Source organism: Salmo salar, chromosome ssa01, assembly GCF_905237065.1.
Source record: "Salmo salar chromosome ssa01, Ssal_v3.1, whole genome shotgun sequence".
In the NCBI taxonomy this organism is placed as follows: Eukaryota; Metazoa; Chordata; class Actinopteri; order Salmoniformes; family Salmonidae; genus Salmo; species Salmo salar.
The window spans coordinates 174321436-174345674 of NC_059442.1; the positions used below are offsets into that span (position 1 = coordinate 174321436).

At 43.8% G+C, this 24239-nt stretch overlaps 1 protein-coding gene across 4 annotated transcripts in view; it reads right to left on the minus strand.

Annotated features, from left to right (window-relative positions):
• The window catches only part of LOC106572640 (low-density lipoprotein receptor-related protein 2), a 105626-nt gene that overhangs the window by 4825 nt on the left and 76562 nt on the right, over positions 1-24239 (minus strand). For all 4 annotated transcript variants that reach the window (XM_045694267.1, XM_045694264.1, XM_045694261.1 and 1 more), the window contains exons 42-48: positions 18254-18455; positions 17952-18116; positions 4864-5097; positions 4166-4715; positions 3818-3940; positions 1628-1735; positions 1199-1441 (exon numbers count right to left, since the gene is read on the minus strand). In XM_045694267.1, the coding sequence (XP_045550223.1) occupies positions 1199-1441; positions 1628-1735; positions 3818-3940; positions 4166-4715; positions 4864-5097; positions 17952-18116; positions 18254-18455 (1625 nt within the window). The remainder of the gene's footprint in view (positions 1-1198; positions 1442-1627; positions 1736-3817; positions 3941-4165; positions 4716-4863; positions 5098-17951; positions 18117-18253; positions 18456-24239) is intronic.

A 24239-nucleotide genomic window follows, 5' to 3' on the forward strand; every position in this document is an offset into this window, starting at 1 on the left:
CTCAGGGGTGTAAATAGTTATGCAAATTACATTTCTGTATTTCATTTCCAATACATTTGCAAACATTTCTAAAAACATGTTTACACTTTATCATTATGGAGTATTGTGAAAGACGTGAACATTTTTTAAATCAATTTTGAATTCAGGCTGTAACAAAATGTGGAATAGGTCAAGGGGTATGACTTTCTGAAGGCACTGTACATGCAGAAAAAAAGCTTAAATTGATTTTGAAAGTAAGAACAAGTGTTGTGCATGTAATTACAAAGCAGCAAACCAGAGCTGTAATTCTAACCAAACAAGTTGTCATGTAGTGGTGTAGTGTCTCATTCCTGTTGTTACTGAACCTGCTGATACTGAACACAGAGCTCTCACACTGTTAACCTGCTGATACTGAACAACAGAGCTCACACGATATGGGTGATTAATAGAACAGCTCCATTGTTATGAAGGCATAATGAGATCTCTTAAATACATCGTTACGATTGTTAGTTAGCTATCTATAATTTTTTCTCCATATTAGCATAGATCGGACAGTGAAAACACCAGAAAATAAGATGCAATGAGCAGCTTCTTGTCATTGTTACTAGTTATCTGAACCCATAATGCACACCTTCCAGCCACATCGATTCGAGATTCATTTTTGTGACTGTCAGCCAACCTGTCCAGTCTTCACTGCATTTCTATGGGTGAGTCAGGGGTATAGTCTATTGACTGCATTTCTATGGGTGAGTCAGGGGTATAGTCTATTGACTGCATTTCTATGGGTGAGTCAGGGGTATAGTCTATTGACTGCATTTCTATGGGTGAGTCAGGGGTATAGTCTATTGACTGCATTTCTATGGGTGAGTCAGGGGTATAGTCTATTGACTGCATTTCTATGGGTGAGTCAGGGGTATAGTCTATTGACTGCATTTCTATGGGTGAGTCAGGGGTATAGTCTATTGACTGCATTTCTATGGGTGAGTCAGGGGTATAGTCTATTGACTGCATTTCTATGGGTGAGTCAGGGGTATAGTCTATTGACTGCATTTCTATGGGTGAGTCAGGGGTATAGTCTATTGACTGCATTTCTATGGGTGAGTCAGGGGTATAGTCTATTGACTGCATTTCTATGGGTGAGTCAGGGCTATAGTCTATTCACTGTAGTTCTATGGGTGAGTCGGGGGTATAGTGAGGCAGGGCAGACGGGGTTACTCACATTTGATCTCGTCTGAATGGTCGAGGCAGTCTGTCTGGTGGTTACAGAACTTTGTGAGGGGGAGGCACCTGCTGCCGTCGCTACAGGCCCTGCTGCCCTCTGGACACTGGAGGGAGGGGAAAGGTCTACACATTTTGGTGTCGATAGGCTGGTAACCACGTCCACATCGGCAGCTACGCCCCCCTGGGTAGGCCAGGCACAGCTGACTGCAGCCTCCGTTCCGCTCTGAGCAGCTGTTAGTTCCTGGGACAGAGAGGACAGAGTCGAGTTGGTTAGACCATTGGCAGAGCTAGATGTGACACTTAACTTATCTCCGAAAACACTACACGCAGAGGAAGTTTGCTGGTTTAGTGTCTCTGCAAAGTGACACCGTTATACCGTCACCTAACTGCACAGTGACACATTCACCGGGCCGTGGTGGACACTCACCTTTCTGACTGGTCTTGCTGTAAACCCTCAGTGCCACTACATTGGTATTGACCTCAAACCACAGCTGCTTGGGCTGAAATCCATCACTGAACCAGAGTCTAGTCACATCTACAACAGAGAGGCAGAGCCAGAGGGTGTTAATGGAAGCCTCTAATATAATCCAGATAGAATCAGGCATTCCCCAGTGTAACTGTCTAGGCCCTTTACTTTTTTCAATCTTTACTATTGACATGCAGCCAGTGTACCATGTATGCAGATGACTCAATAGTTTACACTTCAGCTACTACAGCGACTGCAATGACTGCAACATTTAACAAAGAGCTTCAGTTAGTTTCAGAATGGGTGGCAAGCAATAAATTAGTCCTAAATATTTAACCGGTTTGGGATAGGGGGCAGTATTTTCACGTCTGGATGAAAAGCGTGTCCAAAGTAAACTGCCTGCTACTCAGGCCCAGAAGCTAGGATATGCATATAATTGGTAGATTTGGATAGAAAACACTAAAGCTTCTAAAACTGTTAAAACAATGTCTGAGTATAACAGAACTTATTTGGCAGGCGAAACCACGAGGATAAACCATCCAGGATTTTTTTTTTTGTTCACCGTATTTCCAATTGTTTTTTAACCGGTCTGGGCTAGGGGACAGTATTTTCACGGCCGGATAAAAAACATAACCGATTTCAACTGGTTACTACTCTTGCCCAGAAGCGAGAATACGCATATTATGATGTCTGAGTCTAACAGAACTCATATGGCAGGCAAAAACCTGAGAAAAATCTAACCAGGAAGTGGGAATTCTGGTGCTTGTAGTCCTTGCCTATCGAACTCTGACTTCAGGTTCATTTTGCACTTCCTAAGGCTTCCACTAGATGTCAACAGTCTTTAGAAAGTTGTTTGAGGCATCTATGATGAACAGAGAGCTAACAAAGGAAGTTGGAAGTTGTTGACTCAGGAAAGTACTGGCGTTCATTGGCGCGCGTTCACGTGAGGGTTAGCTGTGTTCCAAAACGTTTTTCAAGACATTGCAATCGTCCGGTTGGAATATTATTTAAGTACTAAGTGAAAAAGGCCCTAAAGATTGATGCTATAATGTTTGAACGAACGTAAATAACTTTTTTTACTTTTCGTCGAGACATTTTCAGATCGCTTCCTACACTTTTAGTAGCTTACTGAACACGGAAACAACAAGGAGGTATTTGGACATAAATTATGGACTTAATCAAACAAAACAATTATTGTGGACCTGGGATCCCTGGAAGTGCCTTCTGATGAAGATCAAAGGTAAGTGAATATTTCTAATGCCATTTATGATTTTAGATACCTGCCATTTTGGAGTTCTGTATTGCCTGGTGTATTTTTCTGAGCGCCGTACTCAGATTATTGCAAAGTGTGCTTTCCCCGTGAAGCTTTTTTTAAATCTGTCACAGCGTTTGCATAAAGATGTTCATCTATAATTCTTTGAATAAGTTTAATATTTTATCAACGTTTATGAGTATTTTTGTAAATTGTTGTGCCGATTCACCGGCAGTATTGGAGGCAAAATATTTTCTGAACATAACGCGCCAATGTAAAATGGGGTTTATGGATATAAATATGAACTTTAGTGAAACAAATGCATGTATTGTGTAACATGATGTCCTAGGAGTGTCATCTGATGAAGATCGTCAAAGGTTAGTGCATAATTTTAGCTGGTTTTCGTGACGCCTATCCTTGCTAGGAAAATGGCTGTGTGTTTTTTCTTGTGTTGGAACTGTCCTAACATAATCTAACTTTATGCTTTCGCCATAAAGCCATGAAGCCTTTTTGAAAATCGGACAAATGTGGTTACATTAAGGAGAAGTGTACCTTTAAAATGGTGTAAAATAGTCGTATGTTTGAGAACTTTGAATTATGACATTTTGTGGTTTTTGAATTTGACGCTCTGATTTTTCACTGGCTGTTGAATCGTGTCCCCCGATAGCGTCCCACCTGCCCGAGAGAGGTTAAGGGTGTCCGGTGTGGATTAGTGGTGTGTACAGTCCCGTGTGGCTCGCTTGGTAGAGCATGGCACTTGCAATGCCAGGGTTGTGGGTTCGATCCCCATGGGGGACCAGTATGAAAAAATGTATGCACTGACTAGTTACTGTAAGTCGCTCTGGATAAGAGCGTCTACTAAATGACTAAAATGTAAAAAAATGTGAGGTTTACCATACCTTTGTCCAGGCTGCTCCACAGGAGGATGTTCTCAACCAGTGTGAAGGACATGAGGCCGGGATCTGCTTTAAACTGTTTATATCCAGAACCATCCAGAAGAATGGAGCCGATCACTCCAGCACCTGCAACAAGGGACATGTTTCACTGAGGACAGCAGGCCTGGGGAAATCAATTCATCCCAATGAGGTATTCCACATTGCTGGTAAAGTGCCACAATAATCTAGGTTGGCCCAGTCAGTACAGGTTATAACCTTTCACCTAGGTCAGCCCATTACAGGTTATAATCTTAGACATAAATCAGCCCAATACAGGTTATAATCTCAGCCAAGTACAGGTTACAGTCTCACCTATGTCAGCCCAATACAGCTGAGTGCCCTTGTTGGAGAACAGAAGGGAGGTTGGCATCACAGCTTTCTTCCAGAGCAGCTTCTGACTACGTCCATCCATGAAGGCACAGTCCACCTGCGGCAGGCTCCTCACATTCACCTGGCCCAAGGCCGTGAAGCACAAGCGTCCTGAGGGGGGGTGCAGGGCGATGGAGGTGGTTCCCTGAAGGCCTAGTTGGAGTAGAGGTGCAGTGTGCTGCCCCCTAGTGGTGGTGACATGTAGGTCAGGCTGCTTCCTGCTGCTCCAGTACAGGTTGAGTGTGACCCAGTCCACAGCCAGAGCCATCACTGTATCGCCCTGGAGATTCAGGACTCTGCTGCCTGGTGTCAGGCCTGAGTTACTCAGTTTCAGGAGATCCACTGAGCCCTGAGCAGCATCAGCCAGGTATACTTTCCTCTCCTGTACAGCCAAATCCATCCCTGAGGCCTGGTGCACCCCCGGCAGAGACCATATATGGTGCTCAGGCAACTGCTTCAACCCTACACCATTATGGATGGTGCTAAGGTATATCTGAACAGAAAGACAAGAGTAGAAACATTAATCTAGAGTCATCTATAGGTGGAGGCTGTCTGACCAACAGTCATCTATAGGTTTAGGTAAAATCACTGATCACTATACTGTCCTACATGACTGACTGCAGTTGGAGAAAGTCACATACCTGTGTAACTGCAGTAGGAGAGAGGAGCAAGAGGAAGGTGGTGTCTACAAGGGTGGAGCAGGTGAGGCCGTCCCCAGCCAGGAGTAGCCCTGCTGCGCATCTACACACAGCTTTGGGTCCCATAGACCCAGCCCTGGGGCTTGTAGACAGCCCTGGAGCCAAGAGACAGATGTGTGAACACTGGAGCTCCTCACAGGGGCTGGACACGTTGGTCTGCTGGAGGGGGTGCATCATCTACACAGAGACAGCACAAGAGAGACTTTTTACTGACCATTATAAACACGGGAACATAAGCAACTTCATTATTATTTGAACACCTTTATTTAACCATGTAGGCCAGTTGAGAACAAGTTCTCATTTACAACTGCGACCTGGCCAAGATAAAGCAAAGCAGTTCGACAAAATCAAACAGTACACAAACATAGTCAATAACACAATAGAAAAATGTTCAGTATGCGCAAATTTAGAAGAGTAGGGAGGTAGGCAATAAATAGGCGAAATAAATACAATTTAGCATTAACACTGGAGTGATGGATGTGCAAGTGGAGATACTGGGGTGCAAACACACAAGAGGGTAAGATAGTTGGGTGTGCCATTTACAGATGGGCTATGACAGGTACAGTGATCAGTAAACCGCTCTGACAGCTGATGCTTAAAGTTAGAGGGCGATATGACTCCAGCTTCAGTGATTTTTGCAATTCATTCCAGTCATTGGCAGCAGAGAACTGGAAGGAAAAGAAAAGTGTTGGCTTTGGGGATGACCAGTGAAATATACCTGCTGGAGCGCGTGCTACAGGTGGGTGCTGCTATCGTGACCAGTGAGCTGAGATAAGGCGGGGCTTTACCTAGAAAAGACTTAAAGATGACCTGGAGCCAGTGGGTTTGTAGTGAGGGCCAGCCAACAAAAGCGTACAGGTCGCAGTGGTGGGTAGTATATGGGGCTTTGTTGACAAAACGGATGGCACTGTGATGGACTACATTCAGTTTGCTGAGAAGAGTGCTGGAGGCTATTTTGTAAATAACATAAGTCAAGGATCTTTAGAATGCACTATTGTAAAGTGGTTGTTCCACTGGATATCATAAGGTGAATCCACCAATTTGTAAGTCGCTCTGGATAAGAGCGTCTGCTAAATGACTTAAATGTAAGGATCGGTAGGATAGTCAGTTTTACAAGGGTATGTTTGGCAGCACGAGTGAAGGAGGCTTTGCAAAATAGAAAGCAGATTCTAGATTTAATTTTGGATTGGAGATGCTTAATGTGAGTCTGGAGGAGAGTTTACAGTCTCACCAGACACCTAGGTTTTTGTAGTTGTCCACATATTCTAGGTCAGAACCGTCCAGAGTAGTGATGCTAGTCAGGCGGGAAGGTGAAGGCAGCAATCGGTTGAAGAGCATGCACTGAGTTTTACTTGCATTTAAAAGCAGTTGGAGGCCTCGGAAGGACTGCTGTACGGCATTGACGCTCATTTGGAGGTTTGTTAGCAGTGTCCAAAGGGCCAGATGTATACAGAATGGTGTCGTCTGCGTAGAGGTGGATTAGAGAATAACCAGCAGCAAGAGCGACAGATATTTACAGAGAAAAAAGTTGGCCCGAGAACTGAACCCTGTGGCACCCCCATAGAGACTGCCAGATGTCCCGACAACAGGCCCTCCGATTTGACACACTGAATTTCTGAGAAGTAGTTGGTGGCGAGGCAGTCATTTGAGAAGCCAAGACTGTCAATCACCGCACTCAGGCTCGAAAGCCTTGGCCAGGTCAATGAAGACGGCTGCACAGTACTGTCTTTTATCCATGGCGGTTATGACATCATTTAGGACCTTGAGCGTGGCTGAGGTGCACCCATGACCAGCTCGGAAACCAGATTGCATAGCGGAGAAGGTAGTGGGATTCGAAATGGTCGGTGATCTGTTTGTTAACATGACTTTTGAAGATTTTAGAAAGGCAGGGCAGGATTAATATAGGTCTATAACAGTTTTGGTCTAGAGTGTCTCCTGCTTTGAAGAGGGGGATGACCGCAGCAGCTTTCCAATCGTCGGGAATCTCAGACGATACGAAAGAGATTGAACAGGCTAGTAATAGGGGTTGCAACAATTTTGGCTGATAATTTTAGAAAGAGAGGGTCCAGATTTTCTAGCCCAGCTGATTTGTACAGGTACAGGTTTTGCAGCTCTTTCAGAACATCTGTGATCTGGATTTGGGTAAAGGAGAAGCTGGGGAGGCTTGGGCAAGTAGCTGCAGGGGGTGCAGAGCTCTTGGCCGGGGTTGGGGTAGCCGGGAGGAAAGCATGGCCAGCCAGAGAGAAATGCTTATTGAAATTCGATTATTGTGGATTTATTGGTGGTGACAGTGTTACCTAGCCTCAGTGCAGTGGGCAGCTGGGAGGTGCTCTTGTTCTCCATGGACTTTAGTGTCCCAAAACCTTTTGGAGTTAGCGCTACAGGATGTAAATTTCTGCTTTAAAAAGCTAGCCTTTGCTTTCCTGACTGACTGCATGTATTGGTTTCTGACGTCCCTTAAGTTGCATATCGCGGGGACTATTTGATGCTATTGAAGTCTGCCACAGGATGCGCTGGTCGAATGTGCTGGTCGAGGGCAGTCGGGTCTGGAGTGAATCAAGGGCTATAACTATTTTCAGTTCAGGTGTATTTGGAGGGCAAGTTGGTCAGGATAATATCTTTGAGGGTGCCCATGTTTACAGATTTAGGGTTGTAACTGGTGGGTTCCTTGATAAATTGTGTGAGATTGAGGGCATCTAGCTTAGATTGTAGGACTTCTGGGGTGTTAAGCATATCCCAGTTAAGGTCACCTAACAGAACGAACTCTGAAGATAGATGAGGGGGCAATCAATTCACATATGGTGTCCATGGCACAGCTGGGAGCTGAGGGGGGGTCTATAACAGGCAGCAACAGTGAGAGACTTATTTCTAAAATTAGAAGCTCGAACTGTTTGGGCATAGACCTGGAAAGTATGACAGAACTTTGCAAGCTATCTCTGCAGTAGATTGCAACTCCTCCCCCTTTGGCAGTTCTATCTTGAAGGAAAATGTTGTAGTTGGGTATGGAAATCTCAGAATTTTGAGTGGCCTTCCTAAGCCAGGATTCAGGCATGGCAAGGACATCAGGGTTGGCAGAGTGTGCTAAAGCAGTGAGTAAAACAAAATTAGGAGGCTTCTGAATTTGACATTCATGAAACCAAGGCTTTTTCGATTACAGAAGTCAACAAATGAGTGCCTGGGGACATGCAGGGCCTTGGTTAGCCTCCATATCACCCGAGGAACAGAGGAGTAGGATGAAGGTACTGCTGAAGGCTAGCGAAACTGGTCGTCTAGTGCGTTGGGGACAGAGAATAAAAGGAGCAGATTTATGGGTGTGGTAAAATAGATTCAGGGCATAATGTACAGACAGGGGTATGGTGGGGTGCGGGTACAGTGGAGGTAAACCCAGGCATTTTGATAAGAGGTTGCATCTCTGGACATACTAGTTATGCTGGGTGAGGTCACCGCATGTGTGGGAGATGGGACAAAGGAGGTATCTGAGGCATGTTGAGTGGGACTAGGGGCTCCGCAGTAACCTTAAACAATTATAACTATCCTAAATAACAATATACAAGGCCTATTGACATTTCAGAGAGAAAGCAAGGCATAAAGCAATCACAGGTGTTGATTGGGAGAGCTAGCTAAGACAACAGCTAATCAGCTAAGACAACAGGTAAAATGGCGATGAATGGGCAGAGAGGATCAGTTAACTACACACAGGGCCTGATCCGGGGCTAGGGCTGACAGAAACCAAAAAAACAAACAAAATGGAGTACCGTGATTAATGAACAGTCCAGCAGGCATCAGCTATATAGCCAAGTGATCATAGGGTCCGGTGAACAGCAATAGATGAAACCTTAGAAGCCGCTGGGTAGTTGTTACTACCTAGCAAGCGGGAGACATGCGTTTAAAGTTAGCAGGCCAGGGCTTGTAGAAGCACCTGCTCCGACATCTTGCAAAGGCCGGTTGGGGGCACAGCGGATGGAGTTACGTCGGCAGACCAGTTGTGGTGGAATGGCAACGCTTCGTGTCGACAAAAGGGTTCAGGCCAGTTGGCGTAAGAGGCATTGCTGTTGTAGTAATTTTGTTTGCTAGCCTGGAGATGCGCCTGGCTAACTGGTGCTAGCTTTGGGACAGGGGCCTTAGCCACTAGGTATCAGCTAGCTAGCAGCGATAATCCAATGCCAAGGTCCAGAGCTTACAGCAAGGACCCGGTGGAGCAGTGGAATTCTAGCCATGTTGGGGAAGAGTCCGGGAGGCATCGGCTGTGTAGCCGATGTGATCACTGAGCGGGCCGGAAGGTGGGCCTGGCTCATAGCTAGCTTCGGGGCCGGGCCACTCGGTGGCAGCTAGCTAGCTGTGATGATCAGGAGTAATGGTCCAGGGCTTACGGCAGGAATCCGGCGTTGTAGTGGAGAAAACAGTCCGATACTGGCAGGCTGGCAAGTGTTATCCAGGCTAAGAGCGGCTGGTGTCTGTGGAAGTTGAAGGCCGCTAGTAGTGACTGACAATGACTAAATAGCTAGTAGCTGGTTAGCTTCTGATGGAGGTTCTGGCTAAAAGGTCTAAAAATAGCAGATCCATATCAAATTGGGTGAGACGGGTAACCGGAAATAATTTTAAAAAATGGAAAAGAGATTGAAAATAAATTGAAATATATACAAAAAAACATGACAAAATGTACAGGAGAGAACGACATACGTCTGCACTGCTACGCCATCTTGGATCTTTATGAGAGACACAGCCTTAACCATCTCATCCTATAATATGCAAGGCCTGAGGTCATCCGCCTTTGGCCTAAAGAGCAGGAACCTGGACTTTACCAAAATAATCAGAAATAGACATTGCCATCCTACAAGAAACATGGTATAGAGGAGATGGACCCACTGGTTGCCCTCTAGGTTAGAGAGCTCGTAGTCCCATCCACCAAACTTCCAGCTGTGAAACAGGGAAGGGACTCAGGGGGTATGCTAATTTGGTAGAGAGCAGACCTAACTCAATCTATTAAATTAATCAAAACAGGAAAATTTTACATTTGACTAGAAGTAAAAGGAAATGATTTCAACAGAGAAAAATGTCCTCCTTTGTGCTACCTACATCCCCCCACTAGAATCCCCATAATTTAATGAAGAAAGCTTCTCCGTCCTGGAGGAGGAAATCAATAATTTACAGGCCCAGGGACATGTACAAGTCTGTGGCGACCTAAATGCCAGAACTGGACAAGAACCTGACAGCCTCAGCACACAGGGGACAAACACCTACCTGGAGGTGACAGCAATCCCTCCCCCATAGGCACAACTACGAAAACATAAATGGGTCACAACTCCTGCAGCTCTTTATGTACAAAGTCAATGGTAGGCTTCGAGTGGACTCCTGTTAGGTACACCTATAGCTCATCTCTTGGCAGTAGTACTGTAGATTACATTATCACTGACCTCAACCCAGAGTCTCAGACCATTCAGTTAGTCCACTGACACCCATATCAGATCACAGGAAAATTGCACTACTTTGCTCAATCATGAGGCATCAAAGCCAAAGGCGCTGAATAATATTAAGAAATGCTATAGATGGGAGAGTACTATGGAAATCTACCAAAAAACAATTAGGCAACGAATTCAATCCCTTCCAGACAATTTCCTGGACATAAAGTCTCACTAATAGTGAAGGTGTAAACTAACAGTAGAAAAATACAACAATCTAGGATCTAAAAATACTTGAATCAGTTGTAGAACCCATTGCCTTTTATAGTTGAGATCTGGGGGTCCACTCACCAACCAAGAAATCACAAAAATTGGACAAACACCAAATTGACAAATTGCATGCAGAATTCTGCAAAAATATCCTCCATGTACAGCGGAAAACACCAAATAATGCAGGCAGAGCAGAATTAGGCCGATAAAGCTAATTATCAAAATCCAGAGAAGAACCTTTAAATTCTACAACCACCTAAAAGGAAGCGATTCCCAAACCTTCCATAACAAAGCCATCACCTACAGAGAGATGAACCTGGAGAAGAGTCACCTAAGAAAGCTGGTCCTGGGGCTCAGTTCACAAACACAGACAGACCCCACAGAGCCCTAAGACAACAAAACATTAGACCCAACCAAATGATGAAACAAAAATAATTCTTGACATACTGGAAAGAAATAAAAAAAAAAGAGCAAACTTGAATGCTATTTGGCCCTAAAACAGAGAGTACACACAGAATACCTGACCACTGTGACTGACCCAAAATTAAGGAAATCTTATACAGACTCAGTGAGCATAGCTTTACGATTGAGAAAGGCCACCGAAGGCAGACCTGGCTCTCAAGAGAAGACGGGCTATGTGCACACCCTAACCCAAAATGAGGTGTAAACAGAGCTGCACTTCCTAACCTGCTGCCAAATGTATGACCAGGTTAGTGTCACATATTTCCCTCAGACTACACAGATCCGCAAAGAATTCGAAAACAAATTTAATTTTGATAAACTCCCATATCTCTCGATCTCTATATGTGAAATACCGGTGTCCAACCACAGCAGCCACAAGGGTAACCAGTGAAGAACAAAGACCATTGTAAATATAACTTATATTTCTGTTTGTTTATTTTTCCCTTTGTACTTTAACTATTTGCACATATGACACTTAAAAGGTCACGTTTCTTGGAGCTTTTGTGAGTAATGTTTACTGTAAATTAGTATTGTTTGTTTCAATATTGTTTATTATCTACATATTTATTTATTTATTTTATTTTTATTTCACCTTTATTTAACCAGGTAGGCAAGTTGAGAACAAGTTCTCATTTACAATTGCGACCTGGCCAAGATAAAGCAAAGCAGTTCGACAACATACAAAAACACAGAGTTACACATGGAGTAAAACAACATACAATCAATGATGCAGTAGAATAAAAAAAAATAATAAAAAAAAAAATAAGACTATATACAATGTGAGCAAATGATGTGAGATAAGGGAGGTAAAGGCAAAAAAATGCCATGGTAGCAAAGTAAATAAAGTATAGCAAGAAAAACACTGGAATGGTAGATTTGTAGTTTGAAGAAAGTTCAAAGATAAAATATAAATAATATGGTGCAAAGGAGCAAAATAAATAAAATAAATAAATACAGTAGGGGAAGAGGTAGTAGTTTGGGCTAAATTATAGATGGGCTATGTACAGGTGCAGTGATCTGTGAGCTGCTCTGACAGCTGGTGCTTAAAGCTAGTGAGGGAGATAAGTGTTTCCAGTTTCAGAGATTTTTGTAGTTCGTTCCAGTCATTGGCAGCAGAGAACTGGAAGGAGAGACGACCAAAGGAGGAGTTGGCTTTAGGGGTGACCAGAGAGATATACCTGCTGGAGCGCGTGCTACAGGTAGGTGCTGCTATGGTGACCAGTGAGCGGAGATAAGGCGGGACTTTACCTAGCAGAGTCTTGTAGATGACCTGGAGCCAATGTGTTTGGCGACGATTATGAAGCGAAGGCCAGCCAACGAGAGCGTACAGGTCGCAGTGGTGGGTAGTATATGGGGCTTTGGTGACAAAACGGATGGCACTGTGATAGACTGCATCCAGCTTGTTGAGTAGGGTATTGGAAGCTATTTTGTAAATGACATCGCCGAAGTCGAGGATTGGTAGGATGGTCAGTTTTACGAGGGTATGTTTGGCAGCATGAGTGAAGGATGCTTTGTTGCGAAATAGGAAGCCAATTCGAGATTTCACTTTGGATTGGAGATGATTGATGTGAGTCTGGAAGGAGAGTTTACAGTCTAACCAGACACCTAGGTATTTGTAGTTGTCCACAAATTCTAAGTTAGAACCGTCCAGAGAAGTGATGCTGGACAGGCGGGCAGGTGCAGGCAGCGATCGGTTGAAGAGCATGCATTTAGTTTTATTTGTGTTTAGGAGCAGTTGGAGACCACGGAAGGAGAGTTGAATGGCATTGAAGCTCGTCTGGAGGGTTGTTAACACAGTGTCCAAAGAAGGGCCAGAAGTGTACAGAATGGTGTCGTCTGCGTAGAGGTGGATCAGAGATTCACCAGCAGCAAGAGCGACATCATTTATGTATACAGAGAAAAGAGTTGGCCCAAGAACTGAACCCTGTGGTACCCCCATAGAGACTGCCAGAGGTCCAGACAGTAGGCCCTCCGATTTGACACACTGAACTCTGTCAGAGAAGTAGTTGGTGAACCAGGCGACGCAATCGTTTGAGAAACCAAGGCTACTGAGTCTGCCGATGAGGATGTGGTGATTAACAGAGTCAAAAGCTTTGGCCAGGTCAATGAATACGGCAGCACAGTAATGTTTCTTATCGATGGCGGTTACGATGTCGTTTAGGACCTTGAGCGTGGCTGAGGTGCACCCATGACCAGCTCTGAAACCAGATTGCATAGCGGAGAGGGTGCGGTGGGATTCGAAATGGTCGGTAATCTGTTTGTTGACTTGGCTTTCGAAGACCTTAGAAAGGCAGGGTAGGATGGATATAGGTCTGTAGCAATTTGGGTCAAGAGTGTCACCTCCTTTGAAGAGGGGGATGACAGCAGCTGCTTTCCAATCTATGGGAATCTCAGACGACACGAAAGAGAGGTTGAACAGGCTAGTAATAGGGGTTGCAATAATTTCGGCAGATAATTTTAGAAAGAAAGGGTCCAGATTGTCAAGCCCAGCTGATTTGTAGGGGTCCAGATTTTGCAGCTCTTTCAGAACATCAGCTGAATGGATTTGGGAGAAGGAGAAATGGGGAGGCTTGGGCGAGTTGCTGTGGGGGGTGCAGTGCTGTTGAATGCAGTAGGGGTAGTTAGGTGGAAAGCATGGCCAGCCGTAGAAAAATGCTTATTGAAATTCTCAATTATAGTGGGCTTATCGGTGGTGACAGAGTTTCCTATCCTCAGTGCAGTGGGCAGTTGGGAGGAGGTGTTCTTATTCTCCATGGACTTTACAATGTCCCAGAACTTTTTAGAGTTGGAGTTGCACGAAGCGAATTTCTGTTTGAAAAAGCTAGCCTTGGCGTTTCTAACTGCCTGTGTGTATTGGTTTCTAACTTCCCTAAAAAGTTGCATATCGCGGGGGCAGTTCGATGCTAATGCAGAACGCCACAGGATATTTTTGTGTTGGTTAAGGGCAGTCAGGTCTGGGGAGAACCAAGGGCTATATCTGTTCCTGGTTCTACATTTCTTGAAAGGGGCATGCTTATTTAAGATGGTGAGGAAGGCATTTTTAAAAAATAACCAGGCATCCTCTACTGACGGGATGAGGTCAATATCCTTCCAGGATACCAGGGCCAGGTCGATTAGAAAGGCTTGCTCGTTGAAATGTTTCAGGGAGCGTTTGACAGTGATGAGTGGAGGTCGTTTGACCGCTGACCCATTACGGGTGCAGGCAATGAGGCAGTGATCGCTGAGATCTTGGTTGAAAACAGCAGAGGTGTATTTAGAGGGCACGTTGGTTAGGATGATATCTATGAGGGTGCCAGTGTTTGCGGCTTTGGGGTTGTACCTGGTGGGTTCATTAATAATTTGTGTGAGATTGAGGGCATCAAGCTTGGATTGTAGGATGGCTGGGGTGTTAAGCATGTCCCAGTTTAGGTCACCTAGTAGCACGAGCTCTGAAGATAGATGGGGGCAATCAGTTCACATATGGTGTCCAGAGCACAACTAGGGGCCGAGGGGGGGTCTATAGCAGGCGGCAACGGTGAGAGACTTGTTTTTGGAGAGGTGGATTTTTAAAATTAGAAGTTCAAATTGTTTGGGTACAGACCTGGATAGCAGGACAGAACTCTGCAGGCTATCTCTGCAGTAGATTGCAACACCGCCCCCTTTGGTCGTTCTATCTTGTCTGAAAACGTTGTAGTTAGGGATGAAGATTTCAGAGTTTTTGGTGGACTTCCTAAGCCAAGATTCAGACACAGCTAGGACATCCGGGTTGGCGGAGTGTGCTAAAGCAGTGAATAAAACAAACTTAGGGAGGAGGCTTCTAATGTTAACATGCATGAAACCAAGGTTATTACGGTTACAGAAGTCATCAAAGAGAGCGCCTGGGGAGTAGGAGTGGAGCCAGGCACTGCAGGGCCTGGATTCACCTCTACATCCCCAGAGGAGCAGAGAAGAATAAGTATGAGGGTACGGCTAAAAGCTATAAGAATTGGTCGTCTGTGACGTCCAGAATAGAGAGAAAAAGGAGCAGGTTTCTGGGGGCGATAAAATAGCTTCAAGGTATAATGTACAGACAAAGGTATGGTGGGATGTGAGTACAGAGGAGGTAAACCTAGGCATTTAGTGATAGTGAGAGAGATATTGTCTCTAGAAACATCATTGAAACCAGAAGATGTCATAGCATGTGTGGGTGGAGGAACTGAGAGGTTGGATAAGGTATAATGAGCAGGGCTAGAGGCTCTACAGTGAAATAAGCCAATAAACACTAACCAGAACAGCAATGGAGAAGGCATATTGACATTAAGGAGAGGCATGCTTAGCCGAGTGATCAAAGGGTCCAGTGAGATTCAGACAGCTAGCCGGGCCATAGGTAGCAAGCTGGTGGAAGATGGGAGGGAGGTCTGTTTTTAGCCAGCTCGTGCGTTTCCGTCTGTGGGTTAGTGGGGTTCCGTGTGGAAGGGGGGACCTGTCCAAGTTGGCAAAATAGTTAGTTATAGTGGCCCAAGAAAAGTGTCCGATAGACCTATTCAGATCGCAGCCGAAAAGACAGCTAACGATTAGCGGGCCACAGATGGGCGATCAGGTTACGTCGCGACGGAGGGGCCAGTTGGATAACTCCCTCGGGCAGATAACGTCGGTGGTCCAGTCGTGAAGACCCGATGGGGCTCCGGATCGGCAGTAAAACGGGTCAGGATAGGTGAGTTGTAGCCCAGGAGACACTTCAGCTGGCTAGCTCAGGAATAGCCCAGGAGTGGCTGACGGAACTCTTCAGCTGGCTAGCTGGCTAGCTCCGTAATAATGTGTGTTATTTCCGTGACCGACGTTGCCAATAGTCACTCAGGTAGCAGCTAGTTAGCTGCAAGATCCAGGTGTAAATGTCCAGAGCCTGCGGTAGAAATCGGGGAAAGGAGAGAGAATAGGTCCGGTATGCTCTGGTCTGAGTCGCGCTGTACAAAAACTGGCGATAGCTTTTCGAGCTAATGGATAGCTGAGGACAGCTAACCGTGGCTAGCTGAACTTCAACGTTAGCCAGTGAAAATGGCTAACCTCTTGCTAGCTTCTGTTGTGGAATTCAGATGAGGTAAATAATACTTTCTTTTTTAAAATTGGTGAGGCGGGTTGCAGGAGAGTGCTTTGAGGTTGAGTTTTTAGAATTAAAAAAGAATATATATATATATAAAAAGATAAGTGAAGAAAAAAAAAGAAAAAAAATGTAAATATATAAATACACGGGACACGACAAGAGGAGGGTAGAGGACGTCTGAACTGCTACGCCATCTTGGGGTATATGATATGATATGATATATGTTTCCCATGCCAATAAAGCCCTTAACTTCTTTGGGATAGGGGGCAGTATTTTCACGGCCGGATAAAAAAAAAACGTACCCGATTTAATCTGGTTACTACTCCTGCCCAGAAACTTGAATATACATATAATTATTGGCTTTGGATAGAAAACACCCTAAAGTTTCTAAAACTGTTTGAATGGTGTCTGAGTAGAACAGAACTCATATGGCAGGCCAAAACCTGAGAAGATTCCATACAGAAAGTGCCCTGTCTGACAATTTGTTGTCCTTCTGTTGCATCTCTATCGAAAATAGAGCATCTGTGCTGTAACGTGACATTTTCTAAGGCTTCCATTGGCTCTCTAAAGCTGCCAGAAAGTGGAATGGGGTGTCTGCCGTCTCTGGGCAAAGTACAGCAGCAGAATTTGTAAGTGGTCAGCCTGGGGACAGTGAGACTGGAGATGGAGACTACTCCATTTTTTTCTTTCAGCCTTTGAATGAATACAACGTTGCCCGGTTGGAATATTATCGCTATTTTACGAGAAAAGTAGCATAAAATTGGATTTTAAACAGCGTTTGACATGCTTCTAAGTACGGTAATGGAATATTTTGAAATCTTTTGCCACGAAATGCGCGTCACCCTTCGGATAGTGACCTGAACGCACAAACAAAACAGCGGTATTTGGATACAACTATGGATTATTTGGAACCAAAACAACATTTGTTGTTGAAGTAGAAGTCCTGGGAGTGCATTCTGACGAAGAACAGCAAAGGTAATCCAATTTTTCTAATAGTAATTCTGAGTTTAGTGAGCCCCAAACTTGGTGGGTGTCAGATTAGCTAGCCTGTGATGGCCGAGCTATGTACTCAGAATATTGCAAAATGTGCTTTCACCGAAAAGCTATTTTAAAATCTGACATAGCGATTGCATAAAGGAGTTCTGTATCTATAATTCTTAAAATAATTGTTATGTATTTTGTGAACGTTTATCATGAGTAATTTAGTAAATTCACTGGAAGTTTGCGGTGGGTATGCTAGTTCTGAACATCACATGCTAATGTAGAAAGCTGTTTTTTGATATAAATATGAACTTGATTGAACAAAACATGCATGTATTGTATAACATAATGTCCTAAGAGTGTCATCTGATGAAGATCAAAGGTTAGTGCTGCATTTAGCTGTGGTTTGGGTTTATGTGACATATATGCTTGTTTGGAAAATGGCTGTGTGATTATTTGTGTCTATGTACTCTCCTAACATAATCTAATGTTTTGCTTTCGCTGTAAAGCCTTTTTGAAATCGGACAATGTGGTTAGATTAACGAGTCTCATCTTTAAAATGGTGTAAAATAGTTGATTGTTTGAGAAAAGTTAATTGTGGTATTTTAGTTGGTTTTGTATTTCGCGCCGTGCAATGCCATTGGCTGTTGGCTAGGGGTTCCGCAGGCGGAACAGGGTTCCGCTAGCGGAACATCTGTCCTCAACAGGTTAAATTGAATTGAGAGCGCGAGAGAGACCGCGAGACACACTTCGAGACAGAGGGAGGGCAGGGCAGTGACAAGGTCAACATCATGACAACTACCACTGATTATAAGGGTTGAAACCATGCCCTTAACCCCAAACCTCTTCTAAAGCCTTACCCTGATGCCAAAAGGCTGTCCAGGTCTTTTGAGTAAAACTTTGCGGTTCTTGCCAGTGTTCTTGTGGGATACTTGAATAGTTCTCCTCTTGGTGTCAGACCAGTAGACCATGTCATTGAAGACCATTACAGAGAAGGGACTGGGCATTTCAGTCAGCTGCAGAAGCTTTGGTGAAGACAGACAAGAGCAAAAAGAAATGTCTTAAACGACTCAGATTCAAAGTTTACAGTAAAATTCATATCTAGACATTCCATGTTTACTGTAAAGAGTATAACCATAATTCATGTTAACTGCAGTGTTACCCTGACATCGTGTCCTTCCAGGGATACAGAGCCGATGCACTGCAGTTTTTCATCTGCCCAGTAGATTCGGTCAGTGAGAGTGTCCACAGAAAGACTGACTGGCCAGCTGAGACCACTAGTCAACACCACCTTCCTCTCAGAGCCATCCATCCCTGACCGCTCTATCTGGGGATCGCTACCAACCTCTGACCAGTACATCAACCTGGGAGAGAAAGAAAAACGATTAGTCTACATCAGGGGTAGGCAACTCTGGTCCTGGAGTGCCCAGGGAACTTCAAGTTTTTCATTTAACCAACCTGGAAGACCAGGTGTGGACTTTAGGCAATCATTAAACTGATCAATTAGCTCAGTTGGGACAATATGCTGCAGTACCTGTGGCACTCCAGGAACAGGGTTGCCCACCGCTATCAGTCTACCAACATCTGTCCTACAGTCCACAACTTCAGACGAGTTTATGCTTTATTATATTCTACTAAATCTTTATGCCAACACCTCACCCACCCTTTGTGGCAGCAGCCCTTTTACATGTGATATGTTTTATGACTGCGGCAAAATGAATTGCCTCTGAGGACATTTAAGTTCTGAATACTGGCTAGAACAATTAAACATGTAAGGGGGAGGTGTGTTTTTACAACATACTCAAGTTAATAACATGTCTCCCTTCAGGCTCAACCAAGCAGAGTGAGGTTCTAGAAGGACAGACTTTCATACTAACTTCTAAACAGGGGGACTACAGGGAGCGTCTATCATAAGACTGAATTAGACCATTTTGATTATGAAACATTGTCCCCACCATTTACAAACCAACCACATTGGGAACCTAAGTTGGAGTCAGTGTCAAACTACACAGACTCTAGGGCCTCCCGAGTGACGCAGAGGTCTAAGGCATTGCATCGCAGTGATAGCTGTGCCGCTAGAGATCCGGATTCAAGTCCAGGCTCTGTCGCAGCCCGGCTACGACCGGGAGACGCACGCAGCAGTGCACAATTGGCCCAGCGTCGTCTGAGTTAGGGGAGGGTTTGGCCGGCAGGGATGCCTTGTCCCATTGCGCTCTAGCGACTCCTGTGGCAGGCCGGGCGCATGCACGCTGACACGGTCGCCAAGAGAACAGTGTTTCCTCCGACGCATTGGTGTGGCTTGCTTCCGTGTTAAGCGGGCATTGTGTCAAGAAGCAGTGCGGTTTGGTTGGGTTTCGGAGGACGCACGGCTCTCGACCTTTTCCGCTCCCGAGTCCGTACTGGAGTTTCGGTGATGAGATGAGACTAACTACCAATTGGATACCATGAAATTGGGGAGATAAATGGTAAAAAAAGAACTATACAGACTCTTATACATAGGGATGTGGTTTCATTTTCACAATTTGGACCCATTGTACTTGTCATGGTTTATGGGCTGAATCATTGTATGATTACTTGTGGATTTTATAGAAATTGCATGAAATTCCATATTTTAGTTTTAATTGGATTGAATTATAGTTGTCTATATAAGCATTGTTTGAAGCTCAGTTATATTCAAATCACCCTACCATCATATCTAAGCCAATGACCCCGTGAGATGAATATTCGCAAATCAACTTGGGAGGTACACAACACTCCCTGCCTCATGAGTCGTCCGTTATCGAGAACCACATACCAGATTTTTTAACAGGGTTGTTAGGAATTTAGTTGAGTATTTATTGCGGCTTCCTAGCTCAAATTCTAGATGGATTAAAACGTGACTACAGCATCCATAAAGTGATTTAGTAAATGCCAGCATTACTAAATTTGTAGCTGCAACAGTGATTAAATGTATAATTAAATTGCTCTCACATGCCAATTTCTGTCCAATAACAAAGCAGCTAGCGAACTTCCTTGCCTGCTATAGCCAGTAACTTGTCCCAAGCCACATTTTAACTGAATGGGAACTTGCCTGCCAGCCCATTTGATAGAAGCCAAATACATTTGATTGACATCTAAGAGATCTGCTAACTGTGGACAGCCGTTCAAGCTCACCCACTCCAATGACATCCTCCTAGCAGCTAGCTAACGTCAGGCTCCATGTTTTTAGCACCTTTTATTTTGACAAAGACATTGGAGACTTAAGTCTCTTTTCCAAATGCACCCTGTATAATACAGTGTAAAAACATGCATTATACACTACACAAAAATACAAAAAAAGTCATGGGAAGCACAAATAAAAGTTAAATTCCACCACAAATAAGTCCAATCAATACTTTAAATTGCCTGTACAGCACCAGAACATCAAGATTACATGCATTTAGAATTTTGTTCCAGCAATACGGTGCATTAAAACTAAAAGCACATTACCCAGCTCAGTGGAGACCCTAGGAACCTCAAGAGTTAACCAATCCTGAGAACAGGTTAGGCAACTCAGGGGTCTATACTTCAACAGCAAAGTTAGATAAGACAGACATTTATGAAGTGGCATTGTAATCAAATAGGAGTAATGTAGAGACCTACCTGTCTTTTCAAGTCCAGACAACTTATTTTTCAGAAGAGTGATGAGTATCAACATTGTTGCCTGTAACTAAACGAAGGGCACTATGGAAGATGGCAAATGTTTAAGAGCAGTAGCAGCTGCACATTGACAAAGAACAGATAAGGATGACTGAATATCTGCTTCCTTCTGCTTAGAGAAAGGCACAATTTGTTTCTATAGAAAAATAACTAAATCTTAGCTTTTTAACTAGATCTATATGTTTAAATGTGAAATCCATATCAATCCAAATGCCTAAGTATGAGGGGAAACTTTCGATTGGAGAACATCTGAGCAAACATGTAACCTGAAACATTCTAAATAGTTTAACATGAATTACATTTAAGTTTTAAAGCAGCAAGGGATTCCTGCATAGCTATACAATCTGACTGTAGTTTTGATACAGCCATAGCAACCATCGGGGCAATAACTTACCTCATTTGCAGTCACTGTATATAGACTTTTCTTTTTTCTACTGTATTATTGACCATGTTTTGTTTATTCCATGTGTAACTCTTGTGTCGAATTGCTATGCTTTATCTTGGCCAGGTCACAGCTGCAAATGAGAACTTGTTCTCAACTAGCCTACCTGGCTATAAAGGTGACATAAAAATAAAAAATAAAAACATATCAGTGGAGGCTCCTCAGGAGGAAGGGGATGACCATCAGTTAATTTCATAAAAATACAATTTGAAACATTTAAGTTATATTTTTGGGATACAACTACACTAAATATATTCACTTCACTATATCATGTAATAAACAGTTTCGCCTCATGGTGTAGCCAGAGGACAGCTAGTTTCAGTCCAGTGGCTACATTGACTTCCAATACAAAACCTAGGAGGCTCATGGTTCACCCCCTTCCATAGATGTACACAGTAATTATGACAACTTCCCGAGGACGCCCTCCAACTTAAAGCTCTTGCAGCATGAACTGAAGTTGCCCGCCCAATCAAAGGATCAGAGAATAAATCTAGAACTGAAAGCATAAGCTATAGCTAGCACTGCAGTGCATGGTGAGCAGTTGACGCAGAGACAATAGTTGATATGCATAGTTAATAAACAGTAAGTAGCAGCAGTGCAAATAGTCCGGACAGCCATTTCATTAAGTGTTCAGTCTTACGGCTTAGGGGTAGAAGCTGTTAAGGAGCCTTTTGGACCAAGACTTGCCATGCGGTAGCTGGAGTCTGAAATTGTTTTGGGCCTTCCTCTGACACTGCCTAGTATAGAGGTCCTGGATGGCAGGAAGCTTGGCCCCAGTGATGTACTGGGTTGTACGCACTACCCTCTGTAGCCCTTTACTGTTGGATGGCAAGCAGTTGCCATACCAGGCAGTGATGAAACTGGTCAGGATGCTTTCAATGGTGCAGCAGTACAACTTTTTGAGCGTCTGAGGACCCATGACAAATCTTTTCAGTCTCTTGAGGGGAGTAAGCATCATCTTGCCCTCTTCACAACTGTCGAGATGAGGATTATTTAAGATACTGTTTGAAGAGGTAGGTTTTCAGAAGATGGACAGGGAGTCTGCTGACCTAGCTTCAGGGGGAAGCTGGTTCCACCATTAGGGTGCCAGGAAAGAGAAGAGCTAGGACTGGGCTGAGCAGGAGCTGCCCTTCCATAGGGTTGGAGTGTATGGTTTGAGCATATACAATGTAGTCTACCTCAGGTGAACAAAACCTTGACTAAGCGTACCAGTTATTGACAAATAGAAATAAAATGGCGACTAAATGCATCAATGGCCTTTTTCCCCACAAAATGAGGCCAGTGTGAATTATTTTGTTGGGTCTGAGAGGAGGAAGTAGAACCCTTCAGTGATTCGACAGTTTCCGAATATTGCCAGGTTCCCATTACAATCTGAATGAGGGGTTACGTACATCAGCCTTTATGATTTGTTTTACACAATGATTCCTCAGTTGCTTAAAAGCTTGCCAGTCCAGGCCTAAGCCTGTATTCCCTGTGTTCCTGGCCTTGGCCCAAGCATCATCTCTTTTATGAATGACTTTAGATAATTGCGGAGTGTACCAGGCATTCAATCTACCTTTAACCCTTATTTTTTTGAAGGGAGCATGATTTTCCACAACAGTATTGAAGACATCTGCAAAAAGGCTCAATACAAAATCAGATTCCAGATAGGTGAAATACAATCAAGGTCACTAAAATAAATAGAAGGTAAAAAAAAAGACTTGCATGAATTTCTTAAAATTCCTTTGTGATGACTTGAGGCTTAGATGTCTATTCTAACAACACAAACAACTGGGTAATGTCACTGTCTTGGGCAAAGACCCCAGTAGAAAAAAAATTCTCTGGTGTATTCGTTAAAATGAGATCAATCAGTTGACTTAAGGTCCTTTAGGGATGGGCCATGTATGCTTAGTCACCAGCTGGGTTAGGTTTAGACCATTACAATATCTATTAGATTGTCTGAAGCCTGCATTTCCCAATCAATTTAGGTCACCCATGATATTCACTTATGATTTACTAAGTGACAAAATAGTTAACTTTGAGTGCACAAAGGTAAGCAGAGGAAGGACTGTATACCCCTATAACAGTTATGGGTAAATGTTTTCCCAGACAAAGACTTAAAGAGTAGCTCAAATATTTTGGAAAGGGAAATATATTTCAGTAGAGAGATGATTTTTAAAAATAAAAATGGCCACTCCACCACCATGGCTGTCAGCTCTGAACACATATCCCTCAATATCAGATGTCCCAAGAGATCAGTGTTTCAGTCAATACCAGAATGACTAGATTTGTTTGTATAGCCCAGATCGTGATGTAATCCAGTTCAGGAAGTGAGCTCCTAATGTTCAGATGCATCAACCAAGTCCTTTACGATGTTTAAAGTCACATGCAGTCTCCAACTCAAACAAGCTGCATTCAATAGGCGGTTGCAGTCCTTGTCTGATGGTTGATATTTTTGGTAAGGCTATAAGATTATATAGAACTGTACCATTTGGTCTATCTCTATTCATAGAGGAAGGAGACAAAATTTGAATTACTTTTCCAAGGTTAGCACCACAGGCCCCTGAAGCCACAGCCAATGAGGAACTCCGAGAAACCGATGGAACGTTATAAACTGACTTACACAGGCAACAGCCCAAGCACTATACATGATTTGAAAATCAAGGGGGTATTTAAGTTCATGGGATTCACATTTTAACTAAAAGCACTGGGGAAGCAGACCACAGTGGGCTCTTTCGAGCCAACCATCGCAGATCTAACAGTGGAGTTCAAACGAATGGGTACAAGATTACAACTGACAACACCCCTGGCAGTACAGACAACAGTACAACAACAACACTTAGAAAGGGTGGGAGGTATTACTTGAGTGGGGCTTGGTCTGTCACTGAGTCAATAGCTTAACACGGCCTTAAAATGTGAAGAGGGGGTCCAGGCTCCTAGATGGTTTTGGTGGAGTCCATCATCCCTGTAGAGAATGTGTTTCCAAAAAGTGTAGAAATTGTCAAAGTTGTGGCAGTAGTTTTTAAGCCAGATATGAAGTGCTAAGAGC